The sequence below is a fragment of the Xiphophorus maculatus genome, chromosome 9 (genome assembly GCF_002775205.1).
Source record: "Xiphophorus maculatus strain JP 163 A chromosome 9, X_maculatus-5.0-male, whole genome shotgun sequence".
NCBI classification, from domain to species: Eukaryota; Metazoa; Chordata; class Actinopteri; order Cyprinodontiformes; family Poeciliidae; genus Xiphophorus; species Xiphophorus maculatus.
The window spans coordinates 9,072,927-9,088,370 of record NC_036451.1 but is presented as its reverse complement, the minus strand read 5'-3'; the positions used below and the strand labels follow the sequence as shown (position 1 = coordinate 9,088,370).

The following is a 15,444-nucleotide window of genomic DNA, read 5'->3' as shown; positions in this document are numbered from 1 at the left end:
GACTTAAGCTTTTCAATTTAAACGCCACATATAAATTCAGTTCAAGCTCTGTTACTTGTTAAAACGATGAGGAAATAATTAGGAAATAGGAGACACCTGTCCTCTTTTTCAGCTGCTGCAAAACAGAACTGCATACTAAATACCTTCAGGTATTTTTTTTTCTTTAATTTCCACATAACGTTTATACTTGTTTCAGATCAAATTTTTAAACAAGACAAATATAACATAGGTGAACACAAAATGCAGATTTCAAATGATAATTTTATTCAAGTTTTCCCTCATCAGTCCACATAATGTTTTCCTAAATGTGTTGCAAATCATCAAGATAATTTTTGGCAAATGTGAGATATTTTTTTGGGGGTGGGGGGGTTGCGCTTTTTGGGTTGAGCTGTAGTTTTGTCCTTGGAACTCTCCCAAAAGTGTCATTTTTTATTTTTCTCTTGAATCATAAGCACTTACTTTAACTGAGGCAAGTCAGGCCTGCGGTGCCTTACTGTTTTGTAACCCTCCTAGATCAGTTTTTGATGTACTCTTGGAGTAACTTTGGTATACACTCCTGGGAAAGCTTACCACTTTCAGATATTTTCTGCATTTAGAGGTAATGTCACTGTGGTTCAGGATCTATTAACCTACTTCATGCTGCAAAGAATGAGCTTACCTGCAAAACATTACTGCACTTTTGGTGGAGAAATCTACATTTTTAAATTTTTGTGGCATGATTTATTCATTCTAATTATATTATTTATTGTTCCTTTAAAACAAAGTTGTATTGTTTTATATGAACAAATATACTGAAGGTTTTTGTTGTTTGTTTAGGATATGCATGTGTTTTTACTAAATGGGTGGAGGTTCTTATAATGACAACATCCTAAACCACGGGATTGTTGAGACATAAACCTTTAAAGAAATCCTGCAGTTTCAAAAGCCAATAGAACATGGGTTTTATTGACTGGTAACATTATAATTCAGAACAACAGCTGAGGGCAAGCCTATTTCTGTAAACTCTGCTCCGGTGCACAAACTTTATCAGGGCCTGTAACAGGATTAAACATGGCTCCATATGTCATCTCAGGGTAACATAAATGGGAGGGAACATGATTATTGACTATTTTCACCCATTCATTGTAGAAAAAGGCCACAGAGCAGCTGCTGAACCACAGTTTATAGCTGAAATGTGAGAATGTTACCTATTCTCACATTTCTGATCTTTGCCGTTTCAGAAGCAATTTACAGAGCTATGAGAAAATTAGAAGTGTTGCTCTTTTTTTTTTACCTCAAAGTCACTGGGTTAAAATTCAGCTTTTTGCAGATTGTTATCCTTTTTTCACTCTTCTATGTACAGAGAAAAATTCAGCTTTGCGGAATGCATAGATTTAGGTTTCCTTTATCTATTTAAACTTGATATTTTTGCATTTATCATATTTTTTGTAGGTTGTTTCTGGATTTCTTTTTACTGTAACCTTACAGATTCCTCACCATGTTCCTGGGGTTTGACATTAGGAAGTGCTGAGCCACATGAGCCGGCAGCAGGTTAAATAGGATCCTCTTATTATCCAGCTTCACCTTCTCCATGTCATCCCTCTCCTCCTCTGCCTGGAATCATAACAAACAGAGGAGAGGGACAGTTTTCTTTACACCGGAAATGACACTAATGGTTAAATGGTGGGGTGCTCTTCATGGAATTGTAATGGCAAGTCCTTATCACTAGAGGGAGATAATGATTTGCAAACAAGGCAGAGATGGAGCTGTTCTTAAAATAGTAACAGTCAGGCTTTTGTTCCACAGACAAAACACAAGAAAACTGCAGCTTTTAGGGGAATGTTTACTGTGAAAAACAATCATTTGTCAGAACAAACCAAAATTGACAAAAGTCTAATGCTTTTATGAATTTGTTTTGTTTAATACAAATACTGCACTGGCTTTCTTCTAAAGCAATCCACATTACAAAAGAATCATCATCAACAAAGATATTTATGTTCCATTTTAAAGTCCATTTAATTACGTCATGGTCTCTGCTGGGCTTCTTTATATAAACATTTTCAAACTACTCATACATAATAACTGAGCTTACCACACAGATAATTAGGATCAATTGTATCATACATAATTCAATTGACTGATTTTTTTGGTAAAGTACCTCGAGATGGCATTTGTTGTTCACTTTAAGTATTTAATGTACTTAAATACATTAAAATCAATGTAATTAATTTATTTATTTGAGGTGGTTTTGTCAAATGTGTGTTTGGAGCGACATTGAGAAAAATTGTTTCCCTTTACGTCATTCCTGTCTTGTTCGGCTTCTTACTCTTTTTCTAAATTAATTTTGGTTATATAAATTATGAGTCAGTGTAGATAGTACTCATATAGATAGTACTGAATGACAAACTCACTAAAATGTTTTTATTTTTAATGTGGCCCTTCAAGAATTTCTTCTTCTTTCTTTTTCACTTGACTTTGGGAGCCTTAAAACAATGGTGTTGAAAGTGTGGCCTGATTTTTGGCCAGGGATCCAACCAAAGGTCATTGGGAAGATGCCCAATCTATGATCTAATATATTTCTACCTCCAAATGTTCACAATAAAAGATGGTTTGTAAATGCTTGGATGCACTCTCACCTGAGTTGCCCAAAGATAGTCGAGCCGCAGCTTCAGATCCAGCTGCCTGGAATGGAGAGCCAGAGCTCCAGAAAACAGCAGAACAGCCAACACGGGATCGTAGCCTCGAGTGTGCAGAAAGCCACCACTGAATGATGATGTAAAAACAGAGGAACAAAAAGAATTTTATTTCTAATGTTGCCCATACATAGTAAAAATTTGACTAATTTAGAAATTGTCTATAAGTGCTGCAACGGATAAGGTATTCAGGACTCTACTTAAGCAAAAATCCAGCTCATAAGAGCATTAGCTATCACATGAACTTTTATTTGAGTTATTGTCTTTCAGGAGTAGAGTGTTTTTACCACAAAGAATCAAAGAATCAGATATTTTACAGGAATTTAAAAAATTGTTTGGATAAAATTGCAATTTTGTAAACCAGCTCAAAACTCAAGCTGGAAGGTCTAACCCCACAGCCTGGCGGTAGCCGCTGCTTTCCATAACAGCCGTGTAGGTAACAGAGAGCAGGAGGAGCAGGAGGATCTTAGGGAGCGATGAAACACGGAGGTAAGGGACCACAGTGAGAGTCCCGGCCACACAGGACAGCAGGGCGTATGCCATGCTGGGACCAGTCTTGTCCACTACGGTGCTATTGGCAGGTCCGACCCCGAGGGCATCCGCAGCGATGTCCTCCACGAAACGGGTAGAGTTTGTCTCAACTTTACCCCACGGTACACATCCCACCTGGAAGAAATCAAACATGACCATGCAACAGCAACTTCCCAATCAGGATTCATAGAATATGAGTACAAGTTAGTTTCAGTGATCTGAAAAGTAATCCATTACCTCATTATCATGTAAGAAATGGCATGAATCAGTTCACAATGGATCAAAATTATGTGTTTGTTTGACTGTGGTAAAACGTCCTTCTTCTCAGGTGATTTGGGGATCAAATTCTTGTTGAAAACTTCAATGAAGACTAAAATTAGGAAGTTGAATCCATAATTCTGAATCATTCCCCATCAGAATACATAGATCTATAATTCCCTCCAAAAACTAATGGAACAAGACAAAATCCTTCATTCTTGTGCTTCATTTTTACTATAAAAAGACAATCCACTTAGCGAAATAATATTACATAAAAGAAAACAGAAAACAGTGAGTCAAACAAGGTTACTTTTCTAATGGCTTAAGGACTGAAGTATGCTTTTTGCAGCATTTTAAACAAATGAACACAGTAAATGCAGCAGAAAAATAAGAAGCCCATGCTATAGCAACATCTTAAAAGAAGGCATCCTCTGCATTTAATTGAGTGAGGAGCTGCTCTACTTTATAGTAATGGGGAAAAAAGACATCCATTCTTCAGTTTATATATAGGGACATAATGGTTCTATCATTTATTTTCTAAACATTGTTCCCTTCATAACAGACTGAGAGGGCCACGGAACAATGTTTCCATTTCCCATTAACAGGAACTATTTTGGGGCTTTTGGAACATAAATCAGGCTCATAACATCACAGATTTTCCACTGTACTTTAGACTGAGGATGATGTACTTTTCCCCATTATCACCTTTTGATTTGGCCAGACCCTTCTGGAGTGTTTGATGCATAAAAGTTTCATTCTTAGGCCCAGATGATCAGGTGATGTCCCAAATGTAGGTGGAGGTAGTTAGACTCCACCTACATGTGGTTTATTTTACAATATTTCCCTTTATGTTTGTGAATGTAAGACAAAAGACAAAAAATATATATTTTTAAGTATAAAACATAAAGGCCCCTCAAGTCTTCATTGACCTGCTTACTTAATGTTTCCAGGAACATGACTGAACAAGGTGAGGCAGCATAACAGGTTCTAATAATTACAAGTCCAGCACACTTACTTACCACACAGGCCTGAGTAACAGAGTAGGTGAGCAGAACCAAGAAGATGCAGAGAACTGTTCGAATCTGGATGGTCAGACAGCCTGGTTGGCACTACAATCAAAGAAAAAAACTGATGGATTGAGAGTAAAAACACTCAGCAAATAAAGTACCTCTTAATGTATGTCAGTAGTATTTTGGACTTACTAGTTTCTCTATTGAGTCCAAAGAAGTGAGAATATTTAGTGGAGTGGCTTATGATATGCAGAGTTGGCTCAACACTGGATAAAGTTTAAAATACTTGTGTATATTTTTTTTTATACAATAAACATTCAAATTGTAAACCTCCACATGCAGGTGGCCTCAAAATGGTGATAAGCATACCACATTAAACAAAGTGCAAATAAAACAGGTCGGAAGAGTGAATAGGAGGTCCTACCTGAACTCTGGTGAGATGTAGGTACATCACACAGGCCACGTGGAAACACACACACAGCACCAGCAGCAGCAACACCACAACCCCTCTGAAAAATAAAACACATCCTAAAGTTTTCACTTAGATAAATAGAGAATATGTGAGAGTAAGTGTGTTAGGGATGTTCGTACTGTGGGATCATTAGCAGATAGATAAGGCCAAACAGGGCACCCAGGATCAGAGAGAGAACCACCGCACTGATGAAATGGTCATCATACACCTGGTGATACTAAGGGAAAACATAGAGACTGTAAGAAGTTGAAGATGCAAGAGCAGTATGTCACACACCACTCATGACAAAGAAAATGCATACATGCAAGAATAAACTGGGACATGACTTTGACATAAGTGAGCTATGCAAGTGAGTTAGCATCTATTGCAAAGAAAATGTAAAATGCTGACTGCTCATAAGTGCTTCACACAACCCCAGCTGGAAAAAAAAAATCTTCTGCTGAAATCATCCATTAACTCATTACAGACATTCAGTAACACAGATTGATTGTGGCGGCTACCCCTTGCACAAAAAGCTGACAGTTGTGATTGGTCGGTTCCACCATCCTGTCCATAAGAAAGTTCAATTTTACCAGTAAATTACAAGTTCAAAAGAACCTTTAAAGATACTTTCTTTATTAAAACTTAAACAAGAAAACTCTAAATCAAAGCGTATGTGTGTTTCCTATAGATATTGTATTTCAAATGTTTCACTCTGGCTCTGATCTTACTTTAATTAGCGGTATTTCAGTTCATTTTAAAAGCTCTAATGTTGTTAGATCTAAATTTGCCCAGCAGTGATGAAGTCCTGAACTCTGTAAAAGAAAATGTGTTGTGTGGGAGTGAACAAAATCATTACACTAATTTGTGTCTTTCTGTTTTCCCTGCTTAATTTATTTCCTGAAGGATAGCTTTTTTTCAGTTCAGTTTTAATTTTGATCTACCTGAACATTTTAATTCCTCTATAACCAGTTTACACAAACAGACAAGCCGGTCTGCGTCTCCTTTATAACACTGCCCACACACACACATATGGGAAGGATGTCACGTGTGTCGCTCAGACGTTCCCAAATCATTATCTGAAACTCCTCCTGAGAGGGTGGGTGGATTTTTCATACAAACACGCACACACACACAGACAACAAGTGTGGGAGAAACAGAATTATAAACTGTGTAGGGCATGATGTGTGGGAATGAGACAGAGGGAGGCAGATCATGCAGTCACGAAGCAGTTATCCTCATGTGTAATAAGGAAAAGTTCATATTTGATGTATGAGTGTGTGCTGCTATAAATGTAAAGCAAATGTTTCCCTGCAGGTGTGTGCATAGCCTCACCCTGCGCTCCCTGTCTCTGCTACTGTAAAACAAGGTGAAGTGGTTCAGATCTGATGTCCCAGACTCAGTCTGCCGCGCTTCGATGAGCCGACCGATGTAGCGATTGACCCGTGTGGCCGGGGAGTGCTGCACGGCTGTGGCCGAGAAGGATGTCCGACTCTTCAGCTTCTCCGATGCGGTCCGCAAGGCTCGCCGCTGTCAGACAGGAAAAGACAGCGCCATAACACAATGCACAGGTAGGCTTCACCTCAGAACCAAATTGAAGGTTGGGCATACAGATTTAGGGTTTGGTCAGCAGGAGTCTTGGAGTATCTAAACATAAATAGACAAATATTGTTCTCTAAAGGTAGGGATTTGTTACATTCCTTACCAAATTGTCCCTGAACCGAAAATAAGGTAACTAGGTAATTGAGTCCTTCAACAATATTTGTAATGCAATGTAACAAAAAAAAACTAAAGCAACTCAAATAGACATTGCCTCGGTAATATGCTTCAGTTTGCATGTTACATGTTGATGTCCATGACAGGACAGTTAGAAAAAGAGTGAATAAATCTAGATAGAAGGAGAAAACCTTTTCTCGCTAAATAGAAATGGCAGCAGGGCTTCATTTTACAAAATTACACCTGAATAAAACACAAGATGTCAGAAATACTGTTCTTGGGACAGATCAGACTCAATAGATATGGTTCACTGCAATTCAGACCACCATGTCGACAGAAAATCAAACGCATATCAGCACAAACACTTCATACTAACTGCTAAGCACGGTGTTGAAGGACGGGTCATTTGGAGTTTTGCAGCTACATGATCAAAGTGTTTTTCAGTCAATGAGTGGACCTTGAACTTCTCTGTATACAGAAGTCTTTTAGAGTGAAATATGTGGGTATATCACCAACAACTAAACAACAACACATCTAAACCACACAGGACAATAAGGTTAACTTTTCCAAAATATTGCATATTTTGTTGTTTGCAGGTTTTGCTCAACTAAAAAGGCCTTTTTCAACAACAAACCAATAATAAAAAAGAACTTCAAAACCTCTAGAAAAAGTCAGAAATGTTATATTTTAACAAGTCACTGAAATTAATATTTTTAACTCATAACATCACATAAGACAATGTTTTGTTTCAAGATCAACACATTCCAGTGTTATAATTCTATGCTAAACTCCTCAGTGTCACAATGCCAGGATTTTGTCTACTTGGATAATCATGTAACAATGTGCGTAATGCTATTAGAGGAGATGATACCAGACTGTGTGTGATTACCAGCAGACATAATGCAATGTCATCAGAATCGAGAGGTATTAATAATCTGGCCGAGCTCACACAGCTGGATGGATTAAAGGTACTGGGCTACTTCTGATGACCAAACGTTGTGATGCAAAGACCCAGACTGACCAACCCACAGAGGAACAAGCCATCAAACTGAGTTACTGCTGTGTTAAGAATCCAGATGACTTTTCTAAAAGCAAACGAATGTAACAAAAACATTCAGTAACAAATGCAAAGCACATAATAAGATGCACACTTCCCATAAAGGTCTACTTTTCTTGCATGGGTCCATTAAATATTCTCCCAAAAATCTTCAGCATTTGTTGTATAAAGTCATACTCTAGTCATATTCTAATTGCTTAAAACATTACCTATAAGTGCTATACTTTGGATGCTATGAGTGAGACAGGATTTGAGTGCTGCAGTGTGTGAGCCATTTGTTTATTCAAGACATTGTTTGTTTACATCATATCTCAGTACTTGCTTTGTCTGGGGGTACTGATGTGTGTGTTCATTCTATACAACTCTCTCATGGATGAATTTTTGCCTCTTTTCCCTTTTATTGTTTATATTGTTGAAAAATTAGTCATATCTCAGGCAAGTAATATTTGGACTACTTCAGATATTGATATTGGTTGCTTTGTGATAAAACATTGATGCATTTGGTGTAATTATGGTAGGAAGGCCACTCCTGTGAAGCTTATGATGTGTTTTTTTTCCAATCCCTTGATAAACTGCTCAGCATTTATAAATCTAAAGCAAAAATTGCCTTAGAATAAAGTTATTTTAAATTTATTCATTCAGTCATGTCCTTGTTGCAACATTCGCCGATATCATATTTTCTTGAGACTGTGCAGCTCTACTTCATAGCTAGTGTTGCCATGGTTACCTTAAAAAAGTAATCCAAGTACTGTTAACTGATTAATCCTTTAAAAAGTAACTTGGTGACTTTACTGAGTACTTGATTTCAAAAGTAAATTAGGTTATAAGTTACTTTATTAGTCTCATCCAACAACTGCCAACAATTTTTACTGCATTGTAGATTAGTTTTAACTATTGAAATATTACAAAATTGGTAAAGGAAAAGTCTGAAATTGATTTATTTGCACTTTAGTCATTTAATTTAATAATATCATTGCTAATTTAACTTAGTAATACTAAAACAATTTAAAAAATACACAATAAAACAAATGAGAATCTTGTAGAAAACATATAGTTCATGCAAATATTCTTTGGTAAAAGCATTAATTTCTGCAGAGCTAAAGTTATGTTAATAAAGGCATCTTGTTTCATCCTGTCCAATGTAATGTGGCAATGCAGTAGTTATAATGTAAAAATATTCATTAATCTTAATCATAATGTTTGAGCCTGTGTGTAGATTAGAGACTCCACAACCATTTTGCAGGGCTAGAAAAATGGACAGATCTTGAGTCTTGTTGAGCAAATCACATACCTTGTCATCGTCCTCGCAAGTCATGACGTTAGAGAAGGGGATCTCGGCCTTAAACATCTTCCTACAGTGCATGAGCTGCACCAGCAGGTAGCACACTGTCTTGAACTTCATCCTCTTGGCTGGTTTGATGTCCGACAGGATAATCCCAGGAAAAATCTGAAAGTTGAGACAACAGGTGGTGTTAGCAATAATAGTAAACTGGACCTGTTTTAACTCCCATCTTTCCAGATTCTAATAGAAGTATATTTGGTGTCAAACAAACTATTGATATGTCGTCTCTCTTCCTGGAAGCAAAAAGATGTTTGCAGAGTTGTATATATTTAAAAATCAAGGTGTGTTTTATCTTCTTTTTCTGAATCAGAAGACTCAAATTTTATAAATCAGAAAAAAGGTTAAAATCACAAACAATATAAAATTGCAGTTTATATTAAAAAAACAACCAAACTAAAGCTACAAAACCTCAACATGTCAAGCTTTTGAATGTGTATACATGTTTGTGGATTTTTGAGGATTTAAAATACTATGACACGCATATATGCACTCACACACGCATACGCTGATGGTGCACATGTGCAGTGTGTGAGAGACAGTTTTACTACCCATGTGTACGCCAGCTTAGCACATGCTCTGTCTCTCCCTCTGCATGAGAGGATTATTATTACTGTACGACACTGACAGCTGTGGCACTTCTCAAGTTTTTGTTTGTGGGGAAAAAGAAGCATGAAAGAGGTGTTGAACCGTACTTTACGTCTGTGCGAAGGCACGATGAAGAATGTCTCGATGTGGTGCTTCTGTAGGAAGGCGTGCCTCTCGTGGCCAAAGCCTGGTTCCACCTCATAGTCTCCGTTCAAACACTCCAGGGTGGTCCTTGTGATGTGCACCTTACTGAGAGCAAGATGAAAGTAGTTAGTGTTAAAAGTAGCTGGTGAGATCTTAAATAATTTCCTTCCTCATTATTTTTAGCAGGCTAATAGCCCCTCAGTTTGCTAAAAACTCTTCACAGTAAGAACATTTTCCTCCTAATGACTCATTTAATCTTATGTGGAGAGGTAAAATCTTATTACTTAACATAAAACACGACCAAACTGGGCCAAAGAGATGACCTCGTTTCACAGTGTTTTCAATGCAAATCTGCTTGTTACTGTACATGGCTTTTTGTAAACTGAAATTTATTACCAACGCTCAGCCCTGTTTCTGGTTCTCGATGCTGTATGTTCAGAGAAAAATCCCACAAAGGCTTTAAATAATTTCAGAACATTATGAATAAGGTGACTTCAGAAGGAATGAGACATTTTATTCATATCTTTGGACATGTTGCTACACCAGTTGATTTAATATAGTCTCTTTGATTATTTCCCAAAGACAAAAAGGGACTCAGAACTCGTTCATGAGGCAACGCCTGTCCCACCTTGAACCAGTCGGTAGCATCTATTGAATTCTGGTAATTTATTTAGCAATATTTCTCAACAAAAAGATCCCTTGAATAAACAGAAACATATTGCCAGTATCATCAAAAGACACCTAATTAGTAAATAATCAACCTATGGCTTCAGAGATTTTCAGAGAACATAAGGGAAGAAACAGCATCATAACCTCATCAGGGATTAAGTTGATGAGAACTTCAGATCAAAATTCATCTGTTTGACATGTATGTTCAAAAAATAAATAAATCTCCACATCATTCTGACCACCCAGAATGAGACTTGGTGCCAGCAGCATCATGCTGTGGGGCAGCTTTACCTCTGCAGTGACAGAGAATCTTTTCAGAGTTGATGAAAACTGGGAGAGAGCTAAAAACAGAAAAAAAATATATTGGAGCAAAGCTTGATCCTGTAGAGCTGGTTACACTGATGATGATCAGTTAATCCAGTGCATTTGATTATCAGCACCTGACTGCTAATTTCCATTTCAAATTGAGTTGTAGCAGCAAGGGCGTAGTTATTCTTTTCTTCATACACAACTTTTTGTTTTCCTAATTAGAAAATCCAGCTGCAGTCAGCAGTGTTTGAAGTACATCAACATCTGGCTAATCTTATTCATTTCTGACTTCCCGTAATTCTTTAAATGGAACACAACTTAAATGTAATTGACACATTTTGAACACAGTTTTTTCCTTTCTTTTCCCTGTGAGTGCTGCTTCATTTCAGTCTGACAGGTTCTGACAGTCGGTACTGACCCAGGCAGCCCACCAGCCTCCATCACATTTGCCAGTGTGACATCGTTTGACCAGACATCGTACTGCCACTTCCTCAGGCCCAACACACCACACAGAACCCGTCCTGTATGCAGCCCAACACGCATGTTCAGATCCACTTCGGTTGCTTCCACCACTGAACTGTTGGAAGACATAAAACATTGTAAATTACCCAAGATAAATGGAAATGATTATTGCACTCACAGATTTGTAAAGTATTTGTTAATTTCGAATATCACTTTTTAAAACTAAAATGAATTACTTTAATGTTTTAATTAAACTAAAAAGATATAATAGAAATAATGGCTAAATTTTTCTCCCACCCTCCTTCACTGTGGGTTGGTTCAGTCTTAGTTAACGACTGTACCACTGTTTAATTTGGAAATAAAAGTCACTTCATCTCAGCGTGAGTTTCTAGAAAGTACTAAGGACACTTCAGCTTTTCATCGACAGCTGGATATCTGTCACTTTTACGTGACGTGGAGCTGAAGAAGAAACTTGAGAGCAGCAAAGGCTTTACAAATGGTGGGTTTATGTGTTTATACAAAAGGACTGAAAAAGTAAAAGTGTCAGCCAGATTGAAGGAGGGATGTCTCTCTTTCTCCCTCTCATACACACATACACCCCTGCGCACCCCCCCACACACAAACACACACGCAGATGTGTGAGTATGTATAGTACAGCAGAAGTCTGCCCTCTGAGATAAAGCATTCCTTCAGCTGCATCCCTCCACTTAGACACAGCAGCAGGGGACAAACAGGTCAGGTAAGTGTTCATAAGAGACAACAAGGTAAAGGTGCCTTTTATTTGTGTCAACGTCTTTGAAAGAGAATGTGTGCTGGTGTCCGTTTTTTTCAAGGTGTTTTTGGTTTCTCTGTAGTCTGGGTCATCTTTAAAATTACTAGAGACCAAAAATCTTTCAGGTAATCCGTCACATACAGAAACACTCCCCTTTGTCCTTCAGCTGGATTGACCTTCCAGTCAGCTGTATACGATGCTGAGGAAAAGAAAATCCCTGGATCCCCAGGTTAAAAAGGGAAATGTTTCCAAACACCACATATGAATGTTTTCACTTTGAATCAGTTAGTTTGGTTTGGTCTGTGGCCACATTTGTCATATTTTGTTCGAATCCATGGGTACAAATATAGGTCAGAAATAGTACAAATAGAATGTATTTGAATTAAATTACACTGTGTATTCATTTGTGAAAGACAACAATAAACCAGAGAGCAGAAGATGGCAACTATGACATCCTCTTTAAAAATAATATTTTACATAATTTGTACATATATTTTTCAAAACTCCTCTGATAAATATAAGTATTTTGTTGTTATTTTTTGGAAATTTGGGGTCAGATTTAAATAATATTATATAGAATGAAAATGATCAGAGTCTAATTTTATTTAATAATTATTGCAAATAAACTGTTTTGTTTATTTTTCCTTCCCTGAGACTAAGGAAGGTAACAGTAAAGGTAAGTCAAACTTTTTAATCATGGTACACTTATTTTTATTTTAACTTCTCTTCTTATTTTCATGTCTGCTGACAAAATCAGTTTTATACTCTGACCCAGCAAACAGTTGGCTTTGTCACTGAAAACAGTATAATTTTCTTTATTTTAAAAAGGTTTAGATAAACATAGCATCAACATATTTCAGTTTTCAGAAACTTGTCAAACACTTGCATATAGAAACTTGGTTTCTATCTGAATTTATGTACAGTAAAAAGATTTTAATTTCCAGAAATCTCAATAAACTTTGTTGTATTTCTCTGTTGGGTAGATAAACCTAGCAGAGCATCTAAAGAGTGAAATTAAAGGAACTGAAATGATTCAGTTGAAACAATTTATTTAGAACAAATAAAAGTCAAAGTAAAAAGTTCAATACATTCTTTTCAAAGAAGAATGAATCACTTTCCCTGGCCTGTTGGGGATGAATTTGTTTTCTCTGTGGGCATTCGTTACTTACGCAATTGTATCAATCATATCCAATCCCATCTCCACACAGCAATGGGCATGGTCTGCCTTGGGTTGTGTAAGTCCTGACACACAATAGTAACAGTCCCCCAATATTTTTATCCGCCTGCAGTGATTCTCCTGCAAAGACATGAAGAAGAGTACAAGTGAATACTTAAAACATGAAGCACTCAGTTCAGTTCTTTGGAGAGACCGATTTATCCAAATTTTAAAACATGCAATATCCTTTAAATTGAAGTGATTTTATAACCAATGAAGAACTTATTGTTTTTAATTGACATGCTGTCAATGAGCAAAATTGCTACGCAGCAAACATTGGGCTATTGCAAAATTATTACAAACTTTTTTTTATTACAAATAAGAATTCACTCACAACTTTTAGATGAAGGTGCTTCAACACATTTAAGTCAAATAATGACGTAATTAGCAGGACTTTGCAGAACTTGACTGAAACTGTCAAGTTTCAGTCAAAAAATTGCAGTACACAAAAGAATTTGTGTACTGTCAAAATGGTCAAAAATTGTGTACCATTTTGACAGTACACAAAATGGTGCCAATATTTTCAGTATTTTAGATTGGTGAATATTTAGCCAAAGCCATAGTCACAAACCTTTCAACTTCCAACTAAGGTTGGATGTAGCTTAATATTCAAGCATTACCACCAAATGAAAACAGAATTACAATGACAACTAAACCACATCAGCTGAAAAAATATTGTTTTTCCCACTCGTTTCCCACCGTTTTTTAATTTTTTCTGTGCCGTTATCATTTCTCTTATATATTTTGAATTCTAAAAAATATCTTAAAACTGTAAAATTTTTCAATAAATCCCAGTTCCAACTTTAAGAACCAAGAACTAGAACAGAAATTTGATATCATTAGATCTCGTTTCACCACAACTTAATAGTTCATTGATTCACATCAAAAATTGACATTTCAAACTCTCTTCTCTTGGTTCATTTGAATACAAGGAAGAGGCAACTTAAAAAAAACCCAATTTGGACAAAATTAAAATGAATTGTGACTGCTTCTACATTTGTAGCTAAATCTTGAACATCAACGAACATGAACACCTTCCACCTGACACATGACTGACAGTCTACGAACTGCAGCTGCACCCCTGAACATGTAAATCATAAGTGTTGGTTGTGAAACCATTTATGCGTTTGTTGTTGGGGCCAACTCTAATTGCTCCGACATGCTCTTGAAGTAGAATCCCGCCCACACGTTCCCCCGACAGATCCTTCTATTTGTCACAGAGCACATTGTGCGCAGAGCTGTTGAAGTCAGGACACGTACAAAAATAAACTCACACCTTAGCAGCACATTACCAGTCAAGAAAACACAAACAGCCGCATTCTTACATGTGAACACCCTGTACTACACTGTACTTCAATTTGGTTTCATGCACAGGGTTCCCTGTCTCACTCAGTTATCAGACATAATGATGGCAAACCCTACAAAGCTTCCCCTGCAGGCAGCCTGTGAGTGACAAACACACATACATGCACACAGATATAGGGAGGATTCATGACAACTGCAGGGTGAGAGGCAGAGATGAGAAGAGAGAAGATGGGGTGCTCTGGTTTTCTGCTCACGGGAGCAGAAAGATTTTGGTGTGGGAGGATATGAGAATTCGGAACGTGGATGATTATCCCTGCCCAAGGTTCAGAAAAGTGTGTTTGTGTGTGTGCGTATTTGTGCATCTGCGTGAGAAGAAACGAGAGAGGAGTCGTCAACTGACAGAAGGATACGTCTCAGGAGAACAGGAGCATTGTTTGTTTTCCGGGGCAAAAAAAAAATAAAAAATCGAGAGTTTAAACCTGCTGACTTAGAGGCCAGGGTGATGCACGCCTGCCTTCACCTGTCACCTGGTTGAAGGTTTTGTTTAGGTTTTTATCCATGGTGGTTAAGTTTAGTTTAAACCCTCAGGGAACAAATGTGTCGTGTAGCGTACAACAGTCGAGCTCAGCAGCTGTGACAGAGCTGGTTTCAAAGCAAATTTCTCTCTGGCTAACGCGACAGGGTATAAATCTCAATTAGGATGCAGCTGCACACATGTATGCAATATATCCTCATCACAGGATGTCCATAATGTGGGTTTTCAGAGCATTAGTTCAGTGCTAGTGAGTCACATATCACTTATATCTTGCTCTCTCTGTCCCTTCAGTCAATCTCCCTACGTTAAGCCCTGACTGATCGCGGCAATGGAGAACTAACTCAACGGGGATTATCCTGCAGATCATGTGACTTTGCCCGTGTGCATGTGCATGGTTGTTATAAAATAGG

General features: G+C 37.4%; 1 protein-coding gene across 1 annotated transcript in view; it reads right to left on the bottom strand.

Annotated features, from left to right (window-relative positions):
- The window catches only part of LOC102232616 (adenylate cyclase type 1-like), a 44,725-nt gene that overhangs the window by 9,988 nt on the left and 19,293 nt on the right, over window positions 1-15,444 (bottom strand). Inside the window, exons 5-15 of the mRNA XM_005802325.2 lie at window positions 13,148-13,275; window positions 11,163-11,321; window positions 9,730-9,871; window positions 8,987-9,142; window positions 6,258-6,452; window positions 5,063-5,160; window positions 4,896-4,980; window positions 4,481-4,570; window positions 3,064-3,338; window positions 2,616-2,742; window positions 1,477-1,593 (exon numbers count right to left, since the gene is read on the bottom strand). Coding sequence (XP_005802382.1) covers window positions 1,477-1,593; window positions 2,616-2,742; window positions 3,064-3,338; window positions 4,481-4,570; window positions 4,896-4,980; window positions 5,063-5,160; window positions 6,258-6,452; window positions 8,987-9,142; window positions 9,730-9,871; window positions 11,163-11,321; window positions 13,148-13,275 — 1,572 coding nt within the window. The remainder of the gene's footprint in view (window positions 1-1,476; window positions 1,594-2,615; window positions 2,743-3,063; window positions 3,339-4,480; window positions 4,571-4,895; window positions 4,981-5,062; window positions 5,161-6,257; window positions 6,453-8,986; window positions 9,143-9,729; window positions 9,872-11,162; window positions 11,322-13,147; window positions 13,276-15,444) is intronic.